The 20,706-nt window shown below is 39.4% G+C and overlaps 3 protein-coding genes across 3 annotated transcripts; all 3 read left to right on the plus strand.

The window, feature by feature from the left end:
• The first annotated feature begins 686 nt into the window (after positions 1 to 686).
• Positions 687 to 4,994, plus strand: rgs18 (regulator of G protein signaling 18). The gene is made up of 5 exons (XM_056420886.1): positions 687 to 840; positions 1,293 to 1,397; positions 1,604 to 1,665; positions 2,189 to 2,355; positions 3,578 to 4,994. The coding sequence occupies exons 1-5, from the start codon at positions 719 to 721 to the stop codon at positions 3,830 to 3,832; spliced, it is 711 nt and encodes a 236-aa protein (XP_056276861.1). The 5' UTR covers positions 687 to 718; the 3' UTR covers positions 3,833 to 4,994.
• A 3,719-nt stretch (positions 4,995 to 8,713) lies between these two features.
• Positions 8,714 to 9,766, plus strand: rgs1 (regulator of G protein signaling 1). The gene is made up of 4 exons (XM_056421455.1): positions 8,714 to 8,724; positions 9,017 to 9,096; positions 9,173 to 9,339; positions 9,590 to 9,766. The coding sequence occupies exons 1-4, from the start codon at positions 8,714 to 8,716 to the stop codon at positions 9,764 to 9,766; spliced, it is 435 nt and encodes a 144-aa protein (XP_056277430.1).
• Positions 9,767 to 12,898: 3,132 nt separating this feature from the next.
• LOC130198014 (regulator of G-protein signaling 13-like) lies at positions 12,899 to 15,908 on the plus strand. The gene is made up of 5 exons (XM_056421048.1): positions 12,899 to 14,302; positions 14,405 to 14,464; positions 14,554 to 14,615; positions 14,694 to 14,860; positions 14,969 to 15,908. The coding sequence occupies exons 1-5, from the start codon at positions 14,232 to 14,234 to the stop codon at positions 15,152 to 15,154; spliced, it is 546 nt and encodes a 181-aa protein (XP_056277023.1). The 5' UTR covers positions 12,899 to 14,231; the 3' UTR covers positions 15,155 to 15,908.
• The last annotated feature ends 4,798 nt before the right edge of the window (positions 15,909 to 20,706 follow it).

A 20,706-nucleotide genomic window follows, 5' to 3' on the forward strand; every position in this document is an offset into this window, starting at 1 on the left:
CTTTCAAGACAGTTTCAGTCTCCCTCTAACAAAGACATCACATTTGTCTCCATCAGACAACAGTCTCCCCAGAACATATACCTATTCCCCTGTTGCGGTCGTCTGTGTCACAGTGAGTTTGTCTTTCTCCATTAAGACTTGGATGTTCTAGAAAGAGCTGGGCAGACACACTTTATTATGCATTACATTTCATTATTTCCGTCTCTGCAGTCTTTCCTTGCAAGGGGAATTGTAGAATAGGAGTAAACATCTCTAATAATGCCCAACATCTCACTCTTAAATAATATAATATCAACAGCTGCAATGAAAGAATAAACAGAATCTACAAAAAAGCCTGACAACGCAAGTTGGTTTTATGTTATCTGCGTTATTAGGTCATAATTGCTTCAGTACAATTTGCTATTGTACAATTGTGAGATATAACCTCAAGCAAGAGCAAACAAACCAACAAAAGAATCATGAAAGAGCCCAGACAGCTGTCTTTTTCACATTTCTAGGTACACGGTTGACAGGATGTTGAACCCAGGGGGTTTTCTTTGTCAGATGGAGTTGTTAGCAAAAAGTGGTTACACCATAACAGGAAGCAGAGCAAGAAGGCATGGGAAATCAAATGTAAAGCGAGCAGGGGTTTTTAAAAGTCGAGATGGTTCATCGAGTGATGGGTTAGAAAAAGCTATTCGCGGCCTGCCGGTCGCACACCAGATACAGACAAACCACCATGGAGTCACTTCTTTTTCTATTTCCTCAATTCAACTACATGGCCCCAAAGGAGGAAGCGCATTTCAAAATGCTTAGTCCAGAAGACTTGCAGGCAGCAAAGATGAAGGAGGATACTAGCAGGTTGGTGTGTGTTGGTGTGTTTTCTAATGTTTACTGTGTCATTTCATTGTGTGCTTTCATGAATATTGCAGTTGATCTTTATCACAGGAAGAGATTAAGCAACAGTTTCTTTCTGTGTGAGAGTTGTATTATACTTAAATGCCATATAATAGTGTATAACAGCTATGTGATGTTTCTATATAATTCATTTGAAAGCCTCTACATCTGCCATCTGTAAGGCTGTTCGACTTTTAAAAGCTCTCCATCACGATGAGTCTCTGCTTCCTTTTTGTCTTGCAATTTGTTTTGTTCCACAAAGATGTTGTGTAATTTATAGCTTGTCTTGAAAGCCACTTTAGAAATGTGTGTATGAGGCGTAATTCTCTTATAAGTTGCTGATTTGGTGAACAATGCCACAGTTGCACGTACAGACAGTTTGTGGAACTTGATGTATTTACTCCTCTGTTTGGCAGACAGAAAGACAAGGAGAGGAAGAGCCGACTAAGCCTTTTTCTCACCAAGTCAGGCTCTCATGAAAACGTCAGTCACAATCAAAAGACAAATACAGCATCCACCAAGTGAGGCAACATTTATAAACTTCATATAAATGCAAAGTTGTATTTGACAAGTATTCTTCATGTCCTACCTAAGTTTCCGGCACCCTCCATGACTCATTGCACACTCATAGAAACTAACCGTGTCACGAGAATCCAAAACATTTCTTGCAGCATCGTTAGGCAAGAGTTGACCTTGACTCTTATTTATTTATTTATTTATTTTGCAGCATCTTACCAGAAGCAGCGCTGCAATGGAGCGACTCCTTTGAAGAATTGCTGCAGCACTCAGGTCAGGTTTAATGCCCAAAACGTCTGAAGAACGTTCAGGCGAATCGCCGTCCAAATCAGTTCCTTTTGCTGTCAAACAATTTGCTCCATTTGAATTGTACACTGTTAAGAGAGCTGGAGGCAATACATAGTTAATGGAGAAAGCAGTGAGTTTCACTCCATCATTAATGTGTTGAGCTGAGATTGTGTTACAGAAACTGTGCAACTTCCTCTTAAGCACAAAAGTTACAATTGTAACAGTACGTGCTCATTTTATAATAGTTTATATACTCAAGGCTGTATTATGAAGATAATAATACAGTAATACATTTATTTAAGATCTTAATTATTGTAATTACTTGTCCAGTAGTGCCATTATAGAGAAGTCATGTAGAGTATATGACTCCTTGATGCATCCTGCCTGCCACAATTAAATGTGAAACAAAAGGCTCAGATAGTGATTCTGCTTTGAGCAGCAGTTCATCTCTGTGTTATGTAACTATAGAAACCAACAGTGTGTTTGTGTCTATGTTTCTCTTCATCAGACGGGGTGGAAAGCTTCTCTCAGTTCCTCAGAACAGAGTTCAGTGAGGAAAACATTGAGTTCTGGTTGGCCTGTGAAGAATACAAGACCATTGAATCAGACACAAAGCTGCTGTCCAAAGCCAAATATATTTATACCATTTATATTGATTCAGAGGCACCTAAAGAGGTATGGCATGGCATGTTTATTTATCATACATTGCACAGATGTAATCCTGCATAATAAGCTATACAGTGGATCTACAAAAGTAGAGGTTTGAAATATTATGTAATTGTATAAAAGGAACAGTGGACAGATTCCTAAGCACTGCACAGTCATGGGCCTGCAGCAGGTTGACCTTTATGAACAGTGGTTAGGAGCAACAGCCGGCTGAGGTCATGCATCTACTGCACGCACCACTGCAAAGCAAGTCCAGTTATTTCTGTGCGAGACAGTTTCCGATTAAAAGGTTTCCATTGCCTCGCAAGGACAAAGGGACCCCCGTCTGATCTGCTTTCGTGGCCTCTAGCACATCTGACCGTTAAGAGCTTGGTGTCTGGTTTGAGGTTTTGACATCCCTCTGCAGAAGTGGAGAGAGCATCACCCACACAGTTTCCGTCTAAGATGAAGGTCTGTGTAAAAACGGAACATGCTGTACTGATATGAAAGTGTGTACAAGCTCGAGTGATTTGCAGAGATCCAAATGTAAATCCATGTTCAATATTGATGGCGGGAGAGTTGCAGTTGGATACACATGTATATTTTGAGAGCTGTGTTTGTGATGAATATTTGTATCGCTGTTCACTACTGTTAGTCTTTTAAAGAAAAACTCCAAAAGACAATTCACAGCCAGTAACTCCCATAGCTAACATTGTTCTAGTCAGTGTTTTCAAACAAACAACTCATTCACAAAAGCAGGCACCAGATAATTAACATTCCTATCTGTGATGATATCCGCAGGGAGCTGATATGTGTCACTGGTTGTCTGTGTGAGCTTTAAACTCAAATTAGCTCGATGCCAAGCAAACAGATAATTTGTCCTTATCAAGTCTCAGTCGTAACTATCACCTAAAAGAGAAGGGTCATTAATAACACAAAATGTAGACTTGGCTCACATGATTCGAAAAAAAAGAAGATAAAATCAAAGAATGTCAAGTAGTGTGTGTCCTCATGGAAAAACATCCCCTTAAACTGATTTGGGGAGAACTGATTTCTTAAGAGAACAAGCATTAAAGAGCATCTTGATGCTTGGGTGGCAAGCCGCAACCTCCGGTTCTGAAATGTGAAGCTAATGTGAAATTGCCTTAAACGTGCGTTCTCTCTCATGGCCACCAGGAGGTCCAGTCCAAATATGGTCACTTCACTTCACTTCGCTTTTCATTGCTCATGTTTACATTTCTTTTCTACTTAGATCAACATTGACTACAACACCAAGTCAGCCATTCAAAAGGTCATAGCGCAGCCCACAAAGAGCTGTTTCGAAGCAGCCCAGATGAAAGTCTACAGCCTGATGAAAAAAGACTCCTACCCCCGGTTCCTCCACTCTGACATGTATCTGCGTCTCACCAGGAGGAAAGGCCCAGGGGCCACCATGTTTCGCAGACGGTCACGCTCCTGTGTGTTCAACGACAGGGGCGAGGCCACAACTGGACCTTCAGCCTGGTAGAGGTCGGCTAACATTGCAGGCGGTGGTTTGATGATTAGCAGCACAACAAGTGCAATGTGTGGTTTGGAGGCTTATAAACGACAGGTTGGGCTTCTGCAGTGTGTTATTTTTTGTATAACCACTGAAATAATGACAGCTTGACAATGATTAATAATTTAAAGAATTAGTTCTAGATTTCAGAAATATGCTTATTTGCTTTCACGCAGAGAGTACATTGAGAAGCTTGATACCACTCTCCTACCACACAGATGTATCTTCTCATCATCTTCTTCTTCTCATCTTGGCAAGAAAGTGAAAGACGTATTTCCCATGATATCAAATGTTAAGTACGATACTACACAGCTGGATAACAGCTGACACCATTCGCCTTTTGACCAAAAGAGTGCATATAGAAATATAACGAGGCCACTACGTCAGAGCCGCGTGGTTATCTGAACATAATGGACACCCCTCTGGCCAATCAGAACTAAGTATTCTCTGTGGCCATAACAGATTATTCACTTTGCACATGTGGATCAATTTAACCATTCTCCTTCTCTGAGGCACTGCACTGCCTGTGGATTGAATCGTTATTGATGAGTTTCAGATTTCTTCGAATAATGTAAAACTTGAATGTCAATAGGAAGGTTAGGGACAGAATATGAGCTGAAGTGCCTTCGTACTACTAACAGTATCCATCCAGCTGTACAGGCAGCCACTCTGAGGCCACTCTCCTAACTTCAGACTCATTCTACTTAAATTGCTTTGTCTTCCAGTCCAGCAATAGCACCTTATACAACCTTAATACAGTTGATATGGCATACAATCTAATTTGACAGTATTTCATGAAAATGGACTCATGATTGACGCATTGTCCAACCCACTCCAGGCCAACTTGCAGAGAAAGCCTGCTGCTGCCGTGGTGACTGCAAAGCACAGCAACTTTTGAATGAGGGATATATATCTCTCATTTCTGTTTCTGAATTTAAATGGATCCCATTTTCACACACAGATTAATGCATTTATCTTATTTGAATACTAATATGACATTCTAATAATTATAATTGCTGTTTTTCCTTTTTTCTTTCATCTAATATAATGTATGTATTACCATGCTCAGATGAGTTGCCTTGCTGTTGTAAGATGTACATACTAAACTCAAATAAACACTTTCTTAATAAGCTGTTTTAATAAGGCCTTTCGTGTCATTAATAAGTGGATGGATGGTCACGTCTAGATGTGAGAAATGGAGACATAATGTTTGCAAATTACACCAGTGGGAAAATTGAGATCATGTGTACGTACCCTATCCAAATTACTGAAAAATGAACATATCTTATCAACGCCATCCCCTCGAGCACATAATTATTCATGTGACTGTATGCACACACTATACTTCTTACAAAGACAAATATATGTGAATTAGAATCATTCCCATTGGTCCCCAAACTCTTGAGTATGTACATACATGTGCAAGGATTTAAGCTGTGCACACACATATACACACAGAGCTGGTTTATCTCATTAACCGGATGTCAGGGTTCCTAATAGCCTTCAGAGGGATAAAGTCCATCTCAGCCCAAAATACAAAAATAGAACAACGTTGACTTCCTCCGAGTTTAGATTAATAATGCACCCATGTAGACGGCAGCATGTGTGTGCTTGCAGTTCCTGCTGTCCTCTCACACACAGTCAGAGAAAAGAGGGAAAACGTGATGATGTGGTAACAAAGGTATAAGAGCTCAGCTGGCATGCCAAATTCATCACATTTTAAGATTAGTTGCCCGCTAAGAATTCTGCTGGCAGATTTCTTGTTTCTCTCCCATTGGTATTTAAATGTGTGACTCAGTCTGCGCTAAAAGCCTCTGAAATCATCCGCAGGGTAAAGATGTATTGTAGGGCCGCTGAAGGGGAAACAAAAGAGTTTAAAGCAGTGTGCCTGGAGATATGAGGCTTGTGAAACAAGATGAATATACCAGTTGAAGAGAAGTTTAAAACTAAACCTTTGTCGTAAGGTTTGCTCAAACAAATTTGTTTCTTTCAAAATATTTCCACAAATCTTTGTCGTAGCCCGTCAGCTGTTTTGCACCCATGGGCTTTTTTTAAGTGGAAAAAAGCCCCAATAAATAAAACAACTGATCTCAAATCATTTTTCTTTTATCTAACTCTACGTGAAACAAATTTAGGAACAGATGTGCTGACTCCCAGGCTCTGATATTGAGTTGTGAAACGTTCCCCTTACAAATCTGTTCGCAGTTGATGCTGTTGGCCGGCAAAGATATTGACCGACCTCAATAAAATATCAGTGCAACTGCAAGCAAGGGGCGGCATTCAGTTTATGAAAGACTCAAGCTTAACACCTACTTCAAGTGAAGTATTCAGTGTTAATGTGGGGGAACAAAGCACCGTCTGAGGCCTGATGGATGGTTTCTCTCCATATTAAGTGTCAGGATGTTTTTCAATGAATAGGAACCAGGTTTCTCTTAAGAATCTTTGCAGAACTGAAGGCTGATTATCCTCCAAACCAATTATGTCAGCTGCATTGGAACGATAAAGACATACAGAAAAAAACTACCGAATAACAATTGTTTTGCTGTCTTCTCACTGTGTTTGAGTAGATACTTGGCCTTCAGTTGTTCTACAATTAATCTGGCTTCATCTATTAGTTGCGGTCTATCAGAAATTTGGAAAAGAATTCCTGCAGAAAGGGTAAGAGATGTGAATAGAAAGAAAGAAGAGAAGATCTCTTTGGGATCCCTGCTGCTCACTGTTTTCACCATAAGTCGAGAGAAAGAGATGAGACACGTTCTAAATAAATAAATAAATAAAGGCATATACTGATTTACATTCAGGGGTTTAAAATCTAATTTAAAAGTGGGGGGGGGTCGGTTACATCTGCACCCTTCACCAACCCCCACCCTGCAGGGGAATGGTCAAACCCCTCTCATCATTCATTGACAGAGAGGTGGACACATGGGCCTGGAGATGGCTAGAGTGCCACCCTGTGTACGGTGAAAAAAAGTGCAACTTGGCACCAAGTGAATTGCTTGTGTTACTTGTGAAACTCAGCACATTTGATTCTTGAAGTTAGAATGAAAATAATCAATGCTCTTTTACAAAATGTGCCATTACAGGGCTGTGTGGAGTCCCTTGTGTCCTTGGACGTTAACACTGACTGCTCAAAATACATTTTTATTTAAAAAAACATGAATACTCGACAGTGAGCGCTAAAAGAAGACACTCACCAGTCAGGTCCTCATATTGTTCCTGGCGGTTCCTTTTTTGAAAAACAAATTCCTCGACTTGGAGCATCTACACACATGCAAATAGGGGCAGCCCGGGTGTTTTCCATCACCTGTTGTGATTTACATCCTTGGTTTGTTTTTGCCCATCACATCCCTACCAGTAGTCAGGGAGGTCAGGACAGGTTCAAATGCACTTGATATACTTGTGAAGATATATGTAGTATGTTCACATACACCCAACAGACCCAGAGGAGCGCAGCACATTCCTCCACCTCACGAGTACTGATATGCTCTGGGCTGTGAACTGGCAAATCAGAAATATCTCTCTAGTGTTGATCTATCTCAAATCCCACAAATATGTAATCAAACAGAAAGCCTCTGCTCTCATACATATTCTACTTTATCCTAGCCTTTTAGTAAATGCCAAGAAATCTAAATCAAAATTTTATATCAAACATATCATACTATAAGTATTAATGGAAGTGTAAACATACCAAAGAGAATTGTGAACACTGCTCTATGGTAAGTAATTAATCACATCACTGAGAATATGTGGAGTAGATTTTTTCAATTGAATTCTTTACCTGATGTTTTTAGTCATGCACGACATGTTGTACACATATTCCTGAGCCTCAGAGGATTAATCCCAATGACTGTGGTGATCATCTGACTGCCACCAGCAGGTCAAAGTTTGCATGTAACCTGAGAAATATCATTAGCTGGAGGGATTGGCAATACATTTTGTACATGACTTTGATGATCCCCTGACTTTTCCCTTGAAGTTGAAGTGAAACGTCTTGACAACGACCAGATGGACTTCTATGACATTTTTGACTGACATTCATGTTCCCTTCACGATGAATTGTGAGAACCCTCAACATGTTATCACATTATCACTTCTCTGTTTCCCAAAGCCTGTGCAATTTTGAAGAGGTTGACTAATCTATGAACATGCAAAACATCTGTCCAAATGAAAACCTTATGTTTCAAGGGCTGGTGATTATCTGCATCAACTGAGCGATGAGGCACATTGATAATTCTCTGCGCTTTTGCCGCCTTGATAAATAAGGAACACTGCAGATATGCAAACGAGAGGACAAAGAGAGTTTTCCTTAATCGTGAATTTGGTTATGACTATTTGTTTATGGTCAGGATCTTTCCCCGGAGCTTCCTGACCATTGAACATTGTTATCGTTAAATCTTGTTATGAATTTGAAATACTCCACCACAGCAGGGAATTATGTTTCCATACACCTGAGTATACTCATACAGATATAGTTCTTACTGATGGATGAAACATGTTCTGTAATGTAAAATGTATTTGTTTATATAATCTTCATTCAACTAATATATATTAGATATATACTATGTTCATATTGTCACATCCACGTTAATGATGACCACTGTTCCTGGACAACAGGTGAGGTTGGCGTAAATCACAGCTGGGCTCTCTCGTCAAGGTGCGACGACGCGGAAGGATGCCGCGTCTCCCCCAACAACAACACTTTGCATACAGATTTCCATATATTCCATTCATGTTGGGCGGGGGTCATTTTGGTTTGTTCAGTCACTTGACTCCCTCGTTTCCAAACAATCACAACCCCATCTTCAGTCTGGCAGGATCTTATCTTTGTCTCCCTTTGTAGAGGACGAGGAGATGGCGATAAAGTGAGTTACTGCACATTTGATTATTGGGCCTTTACAATTTTCAGAAAGCCTACAGCTTACAGCAGCCATGTGGAAAATGCCAACGAGTTTTTCATTCACTGTAAGTCTCACTTTGCATTGTGCCTTTTTTTCTGATGGGGCTTGTCGTGATATGAAGTTGGTGTAATATGCTTAAATGCACTGAAAGTCATATTAGAGCATAACATACGATGCATTACTGCTGTGCAGGTGGTATGTGCTGTTCACAGATAACTGGGCTAGTGATAGATCTTGATGCTCTTTTCAAGGGTAGATTGTGTTGCTTTCCCAAGGATCCACTAGAGGATGTTGAGACTTGGAGTGAGTCTGTGGACAAAGTCCTCAATTGTAAAGGTGAGAGTCTCCTCTGATTGTGCATGTATTTCATTGTATAAATTGCGATACGCTTACTGTCGTCTGTGATTCCCAGCCGGACAGATAGCTTTCCAGGAGTTTCTGAAGTCCGAGTACAGCGAGGAGAACATACTGTTTTGGCTCGCCTGTGAGGAGTATAAGAAAATCAAGATTGCGCCAGAGATGATGTCTTCTGCCAACCGGATCTACTCAGAGTTTGTCCAAACGGAAGCGCCCAAACAGGTAAACAATTGCGAGCTAAAAACCTATAGGAATTTTAATTAAAATAGACGGTTATTGATTATAATCAGAATGTTGCAGGCCTAGAGTGATATAGTGACTGTTATAAGGTGGTGAATGTGTGTATTCTACTGTGGCAAAACTTCAGGAGGTTGCTTAAGTGCACACAAGTTGTTTCCCCCCCGAACATAACAGTGAATGATGATGTAAATAGATTCTGAGATGCCCTCTGGGCAATATTGTTTGATTCCAGATCAACATAGATTGTGGTACCAGGGAAAACATAACAAAGAACATCTCCCAGCCTTCCCTGACTTCGTTTGACTCAGCACAGAAGCTCATCTACAGTCTGATGGCCAGGGATTGCTACCCGCGCTTTCTAAAATCTGACATCTATCAGGGACTCCTGAGAAGAACTAATTCAAGGTGACTGTTTTAAAACGGACAGCCTCTCAGACGAAGGCTCGCAAATGCTTTTCACCAACTCTTTTATTTCAATGTGGATAACAGGTTTACGCCATACAATCCAGATCCCAAGCAGAAATAGCTTTTCTCAACCTGTGTGTTTCCGTAGACAGTTACAGCTCAAGAGAATGTGTGGCTTGTATTATACTTCATTTCTTTAATTATGTCATGGTAAAAAAAATTCAAAAAATTCTTTGCAAAGACTGTGCACTTAATTCTTCTATGATTATCTATGTTCTCTCCTCCAGCCCATGAAGTTAATAATACAAATAATCCCTTCATTGTAAAGTATTATCACCACTAATTGATTATGCGAATATGAACCCTAATATGCTCTGAGAATTTCAACTATCACATGCAAATAAATATTCAAGTGTATTGTTAAACATTTGTCTCGATTTTGTGTTTTTTGTGCTGATTTGTATATATCCTAAAACCTAAATAGTTGGTTGACCTTTGGGTGTGGTCATTTTGAATGATGCAAATCACCTTTGACGTCATAGAAGACCGGTCTGTAAATTGTAATCTGGTCATTAGTGAAAAAATACACCAGATGGCAACAAACTCCTTCAAGCAACATCATTCAGTGAACGAGGCACAACAACTAAACAAATAACCCTCTCTCTCTCTCTCTCTCTCTCTCTCTCTCTCTCTCTCTCTTTGTGTGGTGTATTTCTGCAACATCTCAGTTGCATTAGAAGGAGTTTAGCGTGTGAAGAGGAACTGTGGTTCAGAAAGCACTTTTGGTGGCTATTCAGTTGGAGTTCATTCAACATCAAAAAGTATCTCAGAGGATTCAATTCACAACCTTGAATCTGATGTGATAGGAAAATCTGGACATTACTGCATTATGTAAATCTTCCCCTCAAAAGAATATTAGTATAAGTTGTGTCAGACAGTATTCGCTATTTGCTTTGTCATGTCGAGCAAGGACATGGTGGATGTTACAAACCGATGTAACCTTCTATGTAAAACTCTTCTATGTAAAAAGCATGCAAATACAAAACATCTAAATAAAGCAGGATTTCCACATTGAGACATGATGTTCAGATACACAAAATAAAGTAATCTCACCATATAGGACTTAAATAAAAATGACAAGATGCATAAATATGCTACAGTTACATTGTTCCCTTTTGCATGTAGAATCTTAACGTGTTTATTGCGTCATAATTATTTAGTTGTGTTTGGAAAGTGGAAGTAGGCACAGCGTGGTTTCTCCATGTGACTGCAGGGTGTCAGATGAACATTTAGTTCTGCTTGCGTTGGTGGCATCGAATGTACGGAGGATTTTTTATCAGAGGTGTTGTCGTACCACTCATTTTGAGTTGCGCAGACAGCTCACCACAGCTTCCTCTAGTTCAGACAACTCTTGTTGCACTCACCTGTTTGTGGGAAAGGTTGAAGTTGATACTTTAAAAATATCGCATTCGACAAACCACATTATTAATCTGCACTTGTCGCCCAGCAAAACTACAGTAGATATTGCAGGAAGTGAAGAAGATACAAATGATAGAAACTGAGCAAAGTTCTAATTCTCACAGTCACTGCAGTTGACAGAGGAAACTCCCAAACGAGTGCTGCCGCTGATAAACAACGTGTCTGAGATAACAGTTGATGTCACCACAAGACGTCAACAGCTGCCTCCTCACATAAAACATTTCCTGTCAAGCAAACTAACATGAACATAGACAATGTGACAAAACTTCCTCGTGGTCCAAAAGCCACTCAATAAGTTAAAATGATATATTTAAGAATCCTTTTTTAAAGGGACCTTCCATTTTGTTTATGCTCTGAAATTTACTCAAAATCTATATTTCTTGCAAATTAGGTATACATTCTTGAATGCATTGCCATAGTTTTCAATTGATTCAGTATGAAAATCAGCTTGCATGAACACACTTGAGACACTGTTGGTATTCACTGTGAACATTATGCCTGCATCTATTGATGTCAAAGCCTTATCATGATTCTGTTGTAAATCAGCTGTGAGTGCAGACTGATTAAAAAACAAAAGCAGTGCAATACAATGACTGAGGCTCAAAAGGAGGATGGCATTGGTAAATATGGTAGATCAGGTGGATAGAGCAGATATAATATGTTATAACACAAGGTTTTAAGCTTCAGACACATTGTAGGCTATCCTGTAGAAAGACATTCATGGTCCCAGAGAATGTACTCTAATGACGTTGGTGATCCTCCCTCTTCTCTTCTTGCTCCACCATGCAGCGTTATCTCATACAATATGAGTAGATGTTACAAAGTCCAGCAACATGTGTCATTACATGCACACATTGTTTTCAAAATACACTTCTGTCTTCACAGGAAACAACTTATTTAGGTGTGAACATAATACTTGGTTAGGAGGAGGAAAATATTGTGGTTTGGGTTAATATATCAACAGAAGTGGCGTTACTAAGTACAAAAGTTACGTGACAAATAGATTTCACAGTAAAATGTATGGTAATCACTGAAGGGAAGCAGGAGTTTGAGTAATCTAATTTAGTCAAATTTAGTTAAAAATTAAAAATAATTAGTTACACTAAATTAAACTCTAGGTTTATTCTCTAAGGCTTTATATTATAGAGCATCGACATGACTGCGTATGTATGGACTATGTCAGCTGGAAATGTGGGAGATCAAGTATTCTGTTTGACATATGAGGATCAGGAACATACAGGATATCTCAGGTTATGAGAAAAAGTCTATGATGAAAGTGGTGTCCATTGCTGACTGCCAGTGTTAAAAATGGGAGTGGCTTGTGACAAGCTACAAACCACACTTTAGGGTTTTCTTAAACATAAAGATGCATAAAAAAACAGCATCAAAGGTTCTGGTCAGTGTCCTGACGTTTCCACCATTGACATTGACCTCTAGCAGAAAGGGAAGGAACTGGAAAAGGGACAGATCATGTTCTCTTTTAAAGACTCTTCACCATCCAGAGGAATGTCCAGATGGCAGGTGAAAGCTTTTGTTTTGACACAACTTCCTGTGAACGTAACAGGAAGTGAATAAAACTATACTTCAGTGACACGGCTTACAACACTGAGGAAGAATAGAGGATATATTATTCAATGATGTTTAAAAACTGGTTGGATCTAGACTTCTAGATTTCAGATAAAAAATATTTCCTGAGCCAAAGATATCTTATTTTACTGTACCAATAATGCAGAGATGTAGGTTTTGTTTCTACAAGTTTCAGTCCTGTCTGAAATAGAAACGCTGTGGCGGCTTAGTTGTATCCCAAATGAACACAGTGTCTCTGGTTTGGTTCCGGCGGGCGACTTGTGTTTCCTGTCTTCCCCTCTGTTTCCCCCACATTTCCTGTATGCATCCAATCTCAAGTATCTAGCAATGGCAAGCAGCTATTTGTTGTGAACTGACGTCATTCGCAAAAAGAGAAGCTTCTAATGGACCTACAGTACTAAATGCTACTCTGACAAAACAAGACAATTTTAAAAGACAAGACCCAAAATTCACACGAGGAAGAACTGCATTTTGAAATAATGACATGTACAAACTCAGGTGCTCGGGCCTTTCTGGAGCAACGAACATGGAAAATAAATATACTCTGTATCAATTATCCTGTCATTTCTAGACAGGGTCAGTCACCAGCTGAGAGATTTCTGAAACCAAACAACACACTGAGTTTAATAGCATTGCACTGTGACGTTTCCTGGACAGGATAGAGGTAAATATGTGCTAGGTTATAGTGTATCACTGTCAAAAAAGGAAAAGAGTCTTAAGTCACTGGTTCAGTAATGTCCCTTATCAAGCTTTAAGGGAAAGTTCACCACAACATGAAACTGCTCACAACAAGGACTGTGGAGTATCATGCAAAGCTGGGTCACAATCTCTTTTTTCAAATGCATTAATTTGTGCTTTGAACACCACAAGCGGTCTGTAGAGACGCCTGCCTTCAGACATCTCTACAGCCGATATCCTCCAAAAAAATCTTCAGCTCACACTAAAACAATCTAGATTGATAAATAGCAGCACAAGTGGAAAAATATGTATTTTAGAATTATTGTTTAAACTCCCCCTTTAAGTTAACAAAGTGAGCTGGTTAAAGGAACAGTTTGAATTGTTTCCAAAGCCTGAAACAGTGGCATTGGTTCTCGAGGCAGACTGGACTAAAGCATTTGCCTATCTGCTGCTGAATGTTCCACTGCCCCATTTGCATGCAGGTCTACGTACAGTACACACGGACTGTAGTTGCAGTTTGCGTCGGTTTGCGTCACACCCAACTTCCTCTTTTTCTGTGGTTAGTTCAGCATGATGTTGTGACGCGTGTCACCAACCTCATGTCAGACTTCTGCCGTATATATATTTAAGTTGACTCCAGTGGATTCATCGAACAGACACAGTCACAGATCTCACAACTCTCGAAGAGCATCCCAACGCGGTCACACATAGAACGTATTGTTGCAATGCCGAGACTCGTTACATCACCACCACGGGAGCTGCAGCATCTCGACATGGACATTGGTTACAAAAAGAGGTAAATATTGTTCTACTTTTTTGTGTCATTGCTGATCAGCCTTTTCGTATAAGAACAACATTCCATTAAATAAGCCTGATTGATTTGTGTTTGTTTAACCAGGGCAGGAAACCTGAAGTCTCGGCTGAAGTGTAGATCGTCTCAAGCCGCTAACACTGAGGGGTGAGTGAAGGAAATGTCTCCACTGGGAACTAAAGATCTGAAATGTTGGTGTTGCTCATGTGAGTGACAGTGCACCCCCTGTTTTGCAGGCTTTGTTATGAGGAGATGTCCCAGTGGTCACACTCACTCGAGAGCCTTCTATCATCCAAATGTAAGTTACATACCAATGTCATGTTTCATCGTCAGTGTTCCTCCTCAACGCTGACTAACTAACTTCTCCTCTGTTTAGATGGCATGAAGATATTCCAGGCCTTCTTGAAGTCAGAGTTCAGTGATGAAAACATTGAGTTTTGGCTGGTGTGTGAGGACTATAAGAAGATCAAGTCTTCCTTCAGGATGTCCTCCAGGGCCAAAAAGATCTTCAAGCGCTATATTCAAGCTGAGGCTCCGAGAGAAGTAAGCACAGAGGTTTTTTATAATGCAGAGATTTACTTAATGTTTGCTATAACTAACACCACTGTTGCTACTTTTTAATCGTCCTTATTATTATTCCTCGGCGTCCAGATCAACATTGATCAAAAGACCAGAGAGCTGAGCTGGCGGAACATGAAGACGCCCACCACCGTGTGCTTCGAGGATGCCCAGAGGATCGTCTACGGGCTAATGGAGAGGGACTCTTACCCACGTTTCCTCAGGTCTGACATCTATCAGGCTCTACTGGACTCCACCTCAGAATCAGTTAAGATGTAAAGAAAACACATCCCACAGACATGCTCTTTGTAGAAGCTGTACTGTAAAGCTGAGCCCAATGCAGGACTACCTGAGAGAAGCTGTGGGTTTGCTTGTCTTGGCTACACCGGTGGTGAGTCTTCAACAGAAGCCCCAAAACATGTATTGAACAGGCATGCTTTCCTTCTGAGGTGGAGAAGACATGCTTCGGGGTTGGCCAATGCCTCATAGGACTGTGTCAGAGAGGAGAAGATAACTCTGTCGTGAAAAAAAGCTGAAGACGGTTTGTTCAGAACCAGCTGGTGTCATGAAAAGAGACTGATAGAGGCCAGAAATGGTTACTGGCGTACATTATCAGATCTTGTGATCACCGCTGTAAAGAAAAGGTCTTCCCAAATATGCTGCAATGATGTCGTGAAAATGCGAGGGACTTTCTGTACAAGATGCCAGGAAGTTTACGTGGTGCAAACAACACCCTCCAGCCCAGAAACAAGTGCTTGATTTAAAGATTGCACACATCTTAAGTTGTATTGTTGTCTCACTAAAGCAATAGAAAAGTATGCTCTCATGATGTGTATTTTTATGGACAGTGTTTTGAATTACATTTGTTTTACATTCTGACAACGATACTGTCGCACACTGAAATAACTGATATGTTACAATTATAATAATTTGTAATAAGCTATATGTATTTCACAGTTTGTGAGAATGATAAGAGAATGAGGAGAGGTGAATGTGTACATATTTGATAATAAACTATATATTTGCTTTTAAATCTACACAAAACAAATGACTTTAAACCTGCAATGTCACAATGGCTAAAGTCTGTCCTCTCACATAAACAGTTCAGGTTCCCATGAAGATTTAGATCTTCTTGAGAATCGGCAAAGAAACTTAGTCACCAAGTCATCGATTTAGTTTCCACTCATTCATACTCATTGTTAGAATATGTGCTATGTCTAGCAGCCCACTAGAAGTATTACTCATGTTCCCTGCTACATGGCAATACATCTGCATCTGTATTAGGATTACAAACTTTAACAAACATTTTGGGAGTTAGTCAATGTGGGAGTGGTATCAAGCTTCTCATCTAACACTCAGCAAGAAAGCGAATAAGAATATTTCTCAAAATGTTGAATCATTCCTTCAACCCTGAACATAGAGTTTCCCCCCTTTTTCCACTTTAACCGCCATAAATTTGGAAACGTAATTTTTAATTGACATTGTCTTACACTATCTGGTACTTTGTATATTGCTTCAGCTTGTCTCTGCTCTTCATCACACAGTACGTTTACAGTTAAATACAATTCAGTTACATTTAGTGTTGTACATCATTTCACTCACATTTAAAATGTCACAATTTCTTTTTTTATAATTTTTTATTTTTCGTTTTTGGTTAGTATCTTAATTTATAAAGTATACATCAGCACATGTGTTAGTATTCAATATATACCATCCAGTCTTTCAAATTAAATAACGTTGAACATTTTTGGGAGAGTGTACATACAAACAGAGAAATACATCAGACAAGGGGAGACTAGGGAGGGAGAGGGATAGAGGTCGGAGAGGTTTCCTAAACTAGAGCAGCGTTGCAGGGTCATTCATTTATTATCTCCACAGGATCTGTCCGGATTGGATTTGCATATTTCGCCCACTTGTCCCAGAGTTGAATAAACATACTTCTCTGAAGGCGGAGGGAGAAGGTGATCCTTTCCATAGCATAGATGTCATTTACTATGTCTATCCACTCCTGAATCGTGGGGGGCTCAGGCAGCAGCCAGCGTCTGGTGAGCGCTTTTTTACAAGCGGTTATTAAAATGCCAAACATGTATTTATCTCGTCGCCCTGTTTGAAAATCAAATTTTCCTAAGAATAAAGTTGCAAATTCCAGGGGCAAGTCAGTGTTAAGTATGATTTCCAATATCTGATGAAAATCTGCCCAGAAAGGCCTTATGACAGGGCACTCCCAAAATATATGCCAGTGATTTGCTTCTTGAGCCCCACACCGTCTCCAACATGTGGCATCCCCTCCCGCGAAGCGTGCCTTCTGCTTCGGTCTCATAAAGAAACGAATAACACACTTCCATGCAAATTCCCGCCATATATGAGAGTTGGTACATTTCCATTGGAATTTACACACATCTAACCAGTCTTCGTTTGATATTGAGAGGTTGCCATCTCTTTCACATTTTTCCTTTACATATACTGCAGTGTGGGATTTTTTTGTCATAAGGCCCTTGTAGGATTTAGAGATAATACCTCTGTTTGATTCGTTTTGGTAGGCAAAATGTCACAATTTCAAGGGTAAACAATTAGGACCTCAGTGCTCCCACCTTATGCAGAATGTCTTTCATGCACATTGGGCAGTTCATTCATGCATTCAGGTTTTAACATTCAGTCTTTTATTTATCGGTGTAGGAGTTGAACCTCAACCTCATAAATTGTTCTTAGTTTTTAAACTGAAACTGGATGTGACAAAAAAAGGACCAAAAGGGAAGTTTATGAGTGGAAACCTATGAATTATCACTCTGTTAAAGGTTACAAAAATTAGGGAGAAGTGTTAGGACCCAACTGCTCCGCCACATCCTCTTTTAATGTCACTTGTTCATCCTTGCTTCTGTGCAAGCACACACACTGAGGCAAGTAATAATGCCTCTGAACCTCTTTTGTGCTTTCAGAGAGCAATAGACATCAAATAGTCAGTGTAAAAGCAGTCATTTTGTGTGTTTGCCAAAAGAGCTTTCAGCAGGATGAGAACATCCTTATTATTTTTCACAGAGGTCGTTGGGTTTTTTTCACTCGGATGCAGCTCAGGCGTTAAACTGACGCAGATTAATCACTGCCTGACTACTCATTCTTTCCTTATTTGCAATGCTCTGTTTATTCGTAACAAGAAGATCCAACAAGAGATATGACCATGAGAAGCTACAGAAAACCAACAATATAAGGTCACGCCTGAGAGACCGGATATTTAAGTTGTCACGCACTGGATAACACAAATCTACAAATCGCTATTTATGTAAAACGTTGACGATATCCACGAGAGATCGGTTTAGCTGCCATGTGTGTTATGAGACAGAAGTCATCCATTTGCAACCACAAGGGCTGTTGTGTGCAGGACGTCACTGGATCACTGTGATGTTGCTCAAATGACGCTTTGTTTCAGGTCTATTTCAGAGAAGTGTTCTGACTTGAGTCAAACAAATTCCACCAGCTGTAGAATCAATTCAGCATCAATTTCAGCATTGTAAAACGATAACTAAATATGTTGTTGAAATTGAAGACGTGGAGACTAACAGTCTACAGCCACGTTATCGTCTCTGTGAGGCCGTAACTGAATCAACTATACTTCACCAGCATGCTAACATGCTCACAGTGACGATGCTAACATGCTGATGTTTAGCAGATATAATGTTGACATGGTCACCTTCCCAGTTTAGTGTGTTAATATTTGATAATTAGTACAAAACACCATATAGAGCTGAGGTTGATGGTAGCATCATAAGTTGTGTGGGTACTTCATCTTATTTGATTTGGCTTATTAGACAAATAACATTTCGACAGCGAAACATTGAAGAGAGAATGAGTCTCCTAAAAATATAAACATCATTACCGGTACAGATAACAATGAACGACAGGTAGATGGATCATGTTCATTCATTCTAAATTATATGTTGTGAGTTTCAGATGTGAACGTACACAAATAGCCTGAGGGAACAAACTCCTCCTCGCTCTCTCTGGTTTGCCTTCAGGCAGCATAGTGCCCCTCTCTCAGATCTATCCCAGCATGCATCAGTTGGAAGACGTGGAGAAAGCCAGAACACACAAATAGTCTCCAGTCCGCGCGGCCGCGCCTCCTGCAAACTACATGCATTTTAAAATGTGTTTAAATAAGACAAACAGATTGACCTGTTAATCACCACCCTGATGTTAACTACAAACGAAAAGTTCTTAAAGTGTTTTTCAAACTTGGTTTGGGCTGAGTTGTATTTTGTAAAACAAAGTATACCAACATGACAACAATGCTCAATAACTATGATGCAAAACAAGGTTGTATATTTCTATCAACAGTAAAGAGGGGTTATATAACCTAATTAAAAACAACACAGTTGTATGCCTCAAACGTATTGAATCATTTGTGAGCTATGCAGGCTACAACCGCTTAAAATGATGGTGGTGATGATCAAAGATTACGCTGACCCACTGTGAGTTTCATTCATACATCAAACAGTTGTGTTGCACATGCTGTTCCCTATGGCCTAAATAGGTATGATTGGACTAGTTTAATGCAGGAAATGGTGCAACATTCACTTATATGCAGCCCCAGATAACTATTCTGTTTCGCTTATCTGCTCTGCCGGTGTTCACACAACTTCCTCAGCAATGATTAATAAGGAATCATGTGTTAAGGTCATAATTCATTTATTCTAAAGGTGTTAACGTCCGATTGTGAAGTGGGGGAGAACATTGGAGGTTTTAAGGGATATAAAGACCAATCATGATGTCTGTAAGTGGTTTGAAGTCAAATATGTACATTTTCATTTTGGAATATCATATTTTTTTCTTTTGAGAAAAAGTGAGAAAATGTTATTGAATTTAATTGCTTTTGACGTTTTTTATGTGAGTCTTAATAATTATGATTCATGGTTGAGTTATGAGATCATTTCTAAAAATCTTGAGTGTACAATATGTCATAATTATGATATGATGAGATGAGTCGTAATTATGGGATATTTTCGCATATCTTTTAATTAGGATTTATTATCTCATAGTTATGAGATTGTATTGCAAATATAAAAGTAGAAATACAACCAGTCAACCAGTGACGTGGGGTTGCAAGTGCTGTAGTGGTAACTTTAAAGTGAGTATTCAAGACTGAAACATAAACCATGTAATGGTTTCAAATGAAATGTTGGACAGACATTGATTTTCCTCCAGTGTCTCCAGCAGATTGACATGATGTTCTGTTGAAATCTGGTACAAACGTTCATGCCATGTAATGCTTGGTAAAATAAAACAGGCTTTAATTTCAGGAACTTAAGACCCCTGTTATTCTATACATGCAAACAAACATTTATATTATCAACGATCACAACCAATGGACTGTGGCAAATATCACATTGAATTGATCCCAAGTTTCTCCTGCTAATGTTACATGTTACCATCCAGAAAACAACTTTCACTCCATAATAACTTCTAAATAACAATATTTGCACTTCCAGAATACACTATTACAAACACAATTTGTTTAATGATCTAAACTAATTAATGTTGATTCTTTACAGAGGTATAACATTTATTTACCAAAACTGACAAAACCTTCAAGGAAAGAAAATGATGTTCATTTGAATATAACGTCTTGAATTGACAGCCTTTTGAAGAAGCTTGAATACAAAATGAAAAAAGTAACAACATAATATAATAGAGAGGAGCTAATGCAGCAGATGTAAAAGAAGAAAAACACAGAAGGAACTCCATTGAAAAAAGACGAACTGCTCTCTGACTAAAAATAACAGAGACTTGATAGTTAGCTCAATAACGGAGAGAATAATGCATTTAACTGGGGAGAATGT

The sequence above is a fragment of the Pseudoliparis swirei genome, chromosome 8, assembly GCF_029220125.1.
Source record: "Pseudoliparis swirei isolate HS2019 ecotype Mariana Trench chromosome 8, NWPU_hadal_v1, whole genome shotgun sequence".
In the NCBI taxonomy this organism is placed as follows: domain Eukaryota; kingdom Metazoa; phylum Chordata; class Actinopteri; order Perciformes; family Liparidae; genus Pseudoliparis; species Pseudoliparis swirei.